At 39.9% G+C, this 8,136-nt stretch overlaps 1 protein-coding gene across 3 annotated transcripts in view; it reads right to left on the bottom strand.

The window, feature by feature from the left end:
- The window catches only part of LOC148101557 (uncharacterized), a 137,058-nt gene that overhangs the window by 92,415 nt on the left and 36,507 nt on the right, over window positions 1–8,136 (bottom strand). Inside the window, exons 2-3 of one of the 3 annotated variants that reach the window (XM_087846410.1) lie at window positions 7,862–8,136; window positions 2,627–2,631 (exon numbers count right to left, since the gene is read on the bottom strand). The exon at window positions 7,862–8,136 is cut by the window's right edge and continues 317 nt beyond it. The exons of the other annotated variants lie outside the window; for them this stretch is intronic. Of the exons in view, the coding sequence (XP_087702536.1) occupies window positions 2,627–2,631; window positions 7,862–8,136 (280 nt within the window). The remainder of the gene's footprint in view (window positions 1–2,626; window positions 2,632–7,861) is intronic. 3 annotated transcript variants of the gene reach the window in all.

Consider the following 8,136-nt stretch of genomic DNA (forward strand, 5'->3'; position numbering starts at 1 on the left):
CAAAATCAGTGGTTTCAGTGCTTTCCTTCCTGCTTTGACTGCAGCTGTGTTTGACACAGGAAGACATTATTACATTCTTCATGATTATACTTTATTGTTTTTGGGGGAAGTGCAGCTTTAAACCTTCACATGATTCAAGTCAACCCAACAAATCAATCTGAACGATCACAAGTGGGAAAAACTTCTGTAGATAAAATAAATATATTTTTATTCTCTGTGCTTTCAAATATGAACACTGTTTACTTTCATCTCTGTTTCATTAGTTTTTGTTAACATCTTCCTGTGCATCACTTTACAGCAGCCAGACTCATTAAAATGAGACTTTGTAGGAGTTCACTTCCTCTCATGTGTTCATCCACAGCAGCTGGACAATAAAGTTTATTGTGACCCTGATACTGCAGCAGATCGCTCTCGTCCATTTCCTGTTATCACTTCAAATAGAAATGAGGCTGCAGAGGTTTGGTGCAGGCAGAAAAACAGCTGCAGGGACAATGAAAAGACTTTTCTGCTCCAACTTCTCCCAGCATGCTGAGCTAATGATTAGTTGGTGTTTTTCTCCAAACACTCTCTCACTCTTTTCTCAACGTGTTCACAATAAACTGTGAACAGACACCGAGGAGAGCAGCAGAAGACCTCATTCAGGAGCTAAACTCAACATGAACTGAACTCACAGTAAAGTTAGCTCGGTGCTTACCTTTAGATGAGCCCACAAACCGAGAGAAACTCCGCGATGAAGCTGGAACTCTTTCCAAACACAGGAAACAGATCAGGGAGCAGAGACCCACGTGGTTCACGCTGATCTCAGCTACGATCCAGGAGACAAGGGTGGGCAGATCGATGCAGATATCGATCCAAACAGTGATTTATGTTTGTTTTATCATCCAAATTCACTCTTTTACTCGCTTTGGATGAAAAAATAGCTCCGTCCGTCATCCCGGAAGGCGCGTCGTCTTCTTTACATCGTTTATTGGCGGTTGTCAAACAACATAATGGTGCATTACCGCCACCAACTGGTGTGGAGTTTGAACTGGAACGTCGACCCTCAAATCCTCCCAAACAATTTTTTCTCTTATTAAAAAGTAGAAAGTAAAAAGTTATTATAATATACATAATTATCACGTTCGTACAATATAAATATTATATTGCACGAACATGAAAAGTATATTGTTAGAACAATAAACTTTTCTTTGTTATAACATGATATAGCTCTATTTTTCTTTTGCCTGGGTGGCAGCTCTACGCTTACGTACTCAGATGAGCTTGCCTCATCCTACAAGTTGTGCCTCCATTTCTTGTGTCGAGATCACACGCTGCACTCCCGTGCTGCTCCACCTTTTCTCTTTCATTTCTGTGTTTGTGCATGCGCAGTGTGAGAGGCTGCGTTGAGGGGCGACAGGATTTCAAACAGGTTTGATTATCATGTGACCATACGATTGATGATTGTGAGCTGGTCGTGAGGTGTTAACTGCTTTTCGTTACCCCATGTATACGACACGATGCACACACGATTAAGGCTGATCCCCAAAACAGTTGCAACTGAAAAATTGGCTCAAAATGGGCCCAAAGTCGCACAGTGTATGGCCAGCTTTTGGAGGCTAGCTCCAAACAAACATCTGCAGCTTGGCAGTGTATACAGCGCTATAATCACCAGACCTAATTTTTTTGAAAACCTTACATCTTTCCACAGGTCTCCACTTCATCAGACATCAACTAGACACAGAGCTGGATGAGGTCAGCACAAACAGCGGCCTATTTGACGAAGATGGTGGATCCATGGGGTCAGGAAAGCCAGAAGCAGGGCTGGAGAGGTACCTTTCATGTCCATTCACTGGAGGTGTGGATCTATTGCATGGCTTTCCTCACATCAAGAAGCTGTCAATCAAAGTCAATACAGCTTTTCCTGCATCTGGAGCTTGTGAAGGACTTCTCAGTCATGCAGGACTCCTGTTCACTGCTAAACAGTCACAGCTTCACAGAAAGAATCTTGAGAGCAAACTGCTGCTGAAGCTTAACCATCACCTCACTGAGTGAAGAAATGGCACATTTTTGCTAAATATGCAGAAATAGATGCACACCCATACAATTTATGGTAAACTGAGCTGCCTTGTATGAACATATGTTGAAGATGCCTCGTTCTAATGTTTTCTCTGAGGCTGCTGTGCCATTTGGAGCAAAAATGAATATAAAGTTTACAGCATATCTTGTCACTGGAAATTATTTGCACTGTTTATATATTTATATTATTTACTGTAGGTATTGGTGAAAAAAGCTTTATGTTGTGAAAAACTAAAATCTGGAAATTAGAATTGTTGTGCCTTATTTTGTTGATGTTTTTACATATATTCCTTTTGAAAATGGTAACATTTGTATATTTATTTATTTTTGTTTGTCTGATAACATTTATTTAAAAAATAAATCGGACATTTCAAACAGTTACTCGCTACTTAAGTAGTCTTTTCGCCAAGTACTTTTTTACTCTTACTTGAGTAACTTTTTTGACGACTACTTTTCACTTTTACTTGAGTAATAATATTTTAAAGTAATGCTACTCTTACTTGAGTACAATTTTTGGATACTCGACCCAACTCTGATTGTTCCTGGTTTCTGTTCTCTTCCTGCGGCTCACCTCACCTATTCTCATCTTTCCATGTCTGTGTTGAGACTGCGTCTCTGTGTCTGTCTTGTATTTCCTCTTTTACTTTGACAGTCTGTGTCTTGTATCATGTCTTCAGCTCTGCTCCCCGCCTCGTCACGTCTGATTAATCAAAGCTGTGTTCCCACCAGTTCTCCATCCTCTCATTGTCCTCTTTGTGTATATTTGCTGTGTGTTTCCTTCTGCTCCCTGTCGGATCGTCCGTTTGTCATCCCAGTGTTTCACTCTGCATTTCCTCCTCAGTGTTTGTCTCATGCTCCTTGTTCCTGGTTGTCAGGTTTTTGCTATGTTCTCCATGTTTCACTTGATCCTTTGTTTAGCTGTTTCCAGTTTAGGTTTTCCTTCATCTGTTATTATTTTTTTCCATGTAATTTTCAAAGAAGTAATAATATGTTGAGTTTAATGAGTATGGTTTACTTTAGATGTTTTTCATATATGTTTTTGACCCTAAACTAAAAACATTTTCTATGACAGCTTTGAACGCTCACGTTGTTCCTGATATTCTCAGATCTTCCCCACTGGTTCTTTCTTGTCAACGAATATTTTTTTTCCAATATTCCCAAACTGCACTGATAGAAACTTGAAAAGAAACAACAACAATAATTTTCTCTCTCGACTCATCAGAACAGGAACTTTCATAGATGTTAAACCTGCTTTAGATTTGTGTTTGGAAGTCATCTGACTAACACACACTAATCTGCACTACACAATGCCTTTGAATGGGTGTTTTCATGTATCAGACTCTTGTTCACACTCCAGATTTATGACACAGTACAGAACAAAACACAGTTAAAGGGATGGAGGAACTTTTTTCTGTTTTACATTGGGATTAAAGTTTCAGTTATTTCAGTTATTTTTTTATATCTGTCATTTTTATCTGAGGTAGACGTCTCTGGCTGGACACAGACTTTGATGCTCAGCTTTACGGTACAGTGCAGCTTTTCCTACACAATATACAAAATACTTCTCAAATCACATCTCATGGCTATATTAAGTATTTTATGCTGTGTTTTGTCAACATAGTGAAAACACACTGATGAAAACAAACAGCTGCTTATGTTGATTATGAGTTTAATATCCAGCTGTTGCACTAAATGAAAAACACTTAAAATGAGCAGTGTTACAATTTATGAAGCTGATCAAAGATTTTATTACTAAAACATGCAGGAGTGGTTTTTAACTGAAAGGAGCCATAATAAGTCATTATACATTAATACAATATGCATAAGAGGGCAAACCATGTTTCATTCATACATCATTCTACCAGTAATCTAGTTCATCAGTTTGTAGCTTCACATAACAAAAGTAATTTTTGTTACAGGTTTTTCAATTACGTTTGTTTTTGTGTGAAGACGAACTACACGTACCAGACCTTTCTTATCTGCAAAGGTTGTTATAATTTTTTCAGAATACCCAAGACCCTCGAGGTTTTTACATTGGGATCTAACCATGACAACATCTCCAGGCACAAAACAACTTTTCCTTTTTATCCATTTCTGTCATTCTTGTAGCAATGGTAAATATTCTCAAATCCACAGTTTCCAGAGAGGTCTGAAATGTACTGGATTTGTTCCCACCTTCTTCTAGGAGTAAAACGTCTTTTTTTGTCAAATAGTCCTGGAGGGGGAGCTGGTTTTCACTTCATGACAAGCAATAACTTTGTGATGTTGCATTAAACATGAGTCAGTATCTAAAAAGTAATCCCTTCAAGGTGCATGGCTCTGCTTGTCATGCAAGTGAACACTACTACATACCGTTTTACAATACTGCGCAGTACTGTTGGCTGGGTTTTCCTCCATACAGTTTACAGAACAAACATTTTGCTATGACCCTTTGCACAGCTGAAACTCCATTTGTTATCCAAAATCTGGGAAACATGGTCTTTGGCCAGTCCTCTTGAAGATCCTGTTTCATTTTTCTCTCAGTTTAAATGGAAACTTTTGAATCAGAATTTTAATGTTAGCTGGCATGCTTAACTCCTCCAAACACTGCGGTTCCTTCGTAGCATTGCAACACTATGTATAGATATAGACAATATAGATTTCCTTGTCATGGTTCTGGGTCATTTGACGCAGCGTTTTGAGTTTGTTGTGTATTTGGTGTCTGGCCCCCAACCTTTTTTGTTCCACGGACCAGTTTATTGTCAAAAAATATTTTCCCAGACCGGGAAAGCAGCCTCCTCCTGAAAATGCGCCAACAACATTGAGAGTAACAATCTCCTCTCTGCCCCTTAATGCTCTCTGGTCGGTATCGTAAGATGTAAATATTTGAAATTTATTCATAACACACGGGAGAAGTTGCAGGGAAACCGAGTTAACGATAAAAACCCTGAAAACAATAAATTTCATACCCGAGCCTCAACTTTCGCGACCTGGTACGAAACAAATGACGGACTGCTGGTCTAAGCTCACATCCATCATGGACAACACCTCCCACCTCTGCATGAGACGGTACAAGCACTGAGCAGCTCGTTCAGCAGTAGACTTTTACACCCACAGTGTAGGAAGGAGCGTTACTGCAGGTCATTCTTACCAGCAGCTGTCAGACTCTAACCAGGGGTGCACATAACTTTTTTAGTGAGCTACTCAGGTGAGTCCCAGGAGACGGTTTTTAGTACGCATTGAAAACGCTCTATTGCAGATATGCTACAAGTCACTGTTATCACTTGTAGCCAGTTACATTATAATGGCTGGCAGGTGGTCTTCATGCCTCCATGTATTAAGAGACTTACCCTGTTTTACAAAGGGGAGCCCATTTTCTTCACGCAGCTTCTTCAGTGTAGCATTTTTGTTTTTTGCTCCACTTTTTTTTTGCAAATAAAACTGCAGCAGCTTGACCACACAGCGATTAAACGTCTCACAGTAAGGAACCTTGTGATCAACTGATTTTAAGCAATTCTCCAGTGTGTGTGCTGTGCACAGAATGTGCACAAGGGAGTCTCCAACTGTAGCGAGTTACCGGAGTTTTGGCACAACGCCATTGAAGATATCCACGTTGATAGCAGCCTCGTTTGTGCACGCAGCGACCAACGTTGTTGTCCAGTCATCCAAGCCTGTGTCCTCAGGAAGTCTCACAAGTCCATCCCTACGCGGTGCGGTCAGCACCCAGTTCAATCAGTCCAAGAGAGTCAGAGGTAAACTCTCCATTGCTGGACAGACACAATGTAAATGATTTCCTGCTCGACGACCACAGATCCATCGGAAAGCATCCCCCAAAATTCGGCAGACTGCAATTTGGCTCCTAACTCCGAGCTGATGGTGTGATGCTCTGAACGATCTGTGCCCCCTTCACGTGAATGATATGCACGTCTGACATTTACTCCTAGCCACTACAATAATAATATTCTCAGAATATAAATGTGGACATTTCTTCTCAGCTTGCTTGTTTATTAGCAATGACTTGCACTACATTCCAGTGCACTCATTGTTAGCTTCAAGCCACGGCACTTTGGAGCCAATTTTCTGAAAAAAGTCTTTTCTTCGGCTCTGGTGTTGGTGTTTATTAGGTGGTGGCGAAACACCAAAGAAGCTGCAGCAACACGTGTCAGGTTGAATGAGATGGTAAAGTACGCAAAGGCGCTTGGTAACATAATTGTCAATACGCATTTGTAATTTTTGTCACACATGCGCACCTGAGTAGCAGTTAGGTGCATCCGTGTCTATAACACAGTTTAACATGGTTATCTTATTCATCACCTGTTTAATTTTTCTCAGTACACAAGAGGAACATGTTCATTCACACCTGCCTCATCACATTTTTACATCTGAACTCTGTGGAGCCTGATCTCAAGGGTTTTAAGTCTGACCCTCAAACCAGAAGAGGATCTTTCTGTCTCTTAAGATTCACTGTGATGGGAGTGATTTCAGCCCTGAGTGATCACGCTGATGTTTGTACAAAGCAGACAATGAGGTGAATGTTTTGGCACATTGGTAACAGTGAAACAGTTTATTAGTAACGTGGGATCGTTTGTGTTCGGAGTATGAACTGAGATTCCTCAAGCTCTTGTCACACTGGTCACAGCTGTAGTTTCCTTCCATGTGTGCACGTTCATGAAGGTTACGATTGCCTGATTGTGAGAAGGTTTTGTCACAGTGTCTGCACTTGTATGGTTTCTCTCCTGTGTGGACTCGTTTGTGTCTTTTACGGTCACTTGTAGTGGTGAAGGGTGACCCACACTGATCACAGAGGTGCTTTTTAACCCCACTGTGAATCAGTTCATGCTCTTTTAAATCCACTAATCTGGTGAAGCTTCTCCCACATTCTTTGCAGTATTTCAGTTTGTCTCCAGTGTGTTTACGTTGATGCACTTTCAGGGTGTCTTGTCGACTGAAAGTTTTTCCACAGAGGTCACAACGAAAGTCTTTCCCACCACCACAGTGATGACAGGGTTGTGAACTGGATCCATCTGTGTCACTCTGCTTTTAAACAAAGACACAAAGACAGTGTAAGTCAGTCCTTCAACACTTTTATCCTGAACGTTGCCTGAAATAAAGAGCATCTCTGCAGACGTCCAATTACATTTTACTGTTTCAGTTAACACACTCAGTTTACTGGGCTGCAATAACTACAATACTACCACCATAATACTACAGTAAAACTTATTTAATATTACATTAACATCTGAGTTACACTAAAGTACTACTATGCTGATATTTGCAGGTTACCAACACAGTGCTAAACTACTAATGTAACACTACAGTAATACTAATTTAATACTGCATTAAGAACACTGTAACTGTGCAGTTATAACACTCAGCTGACTGAGACACAAGACAAACACTACTACACCCATGACACTGCAATTATAATAATACATAATTATAAAACTTTGTTAACCATAAGAGAAGATTACTGAAAGTTTTGGGTTTGTGCTTATTTTCATTTGTGTTTTATTTAATTCCATGTACTCCTGACAGAGGAATCAGGCTCTGTAAACAAAAGGCCATTTATGCTGAAATAATAACAATATCATTATATACCAGGAAACTGCCTGAACAATAAATAACACGATCATATTAATTTTCACCACTTTTAGTTTTTCATGATCGTGTAAACAAAAATCATAACTGAAATGAAAATTTGAATAATCACTCAGAGCTGCTTTTCCATGCAGTAGAATTGCTAATATGCTAACACAGTTTAATGAGCAGAGTTGTTCCAAAAAGTCAGGCTAAAGCGACAAGATAAAAATATAAATACATAGCTCACAGTAACTGCACTTGTAGAGTCTCTTTCTGGTGTGGATCTGTTGGTGTCGTCTCAGGTAACGTGGAGCTTTAAAAGTCTTCTCACATAGGTCACATTTATAAGGTCTCTCCTCAGTGTGGGTAAACATGTGTTGTTGTAACTGCCTGTTGGTTGTACACTGTCTGCCACACTGATCACAGCAGTACACATCATGTCTGGTGTGAATGCGTAGGTGTATATTTCGGCTCTCTATGTGGTTGAACATTTTCCCACAAATCTCACAGCTGTATGCCTTA

Source organism: Neolamprologus brichardi, chromosome 9 (assembly GCF_056152115.1).
Source record: "Neolamprologus brichardi isolate AB-2024 chromosome 9, ASM5615211v1, whole genome shotgun sequence".
NCBI classification, from domain to species: domain Eukaryota; kingdom Metazoa; phylum Chordata; class Actinopteri; order Cichliformes; family Cichlidae; genus Neolamprologus; species Neolamprologus brichardi.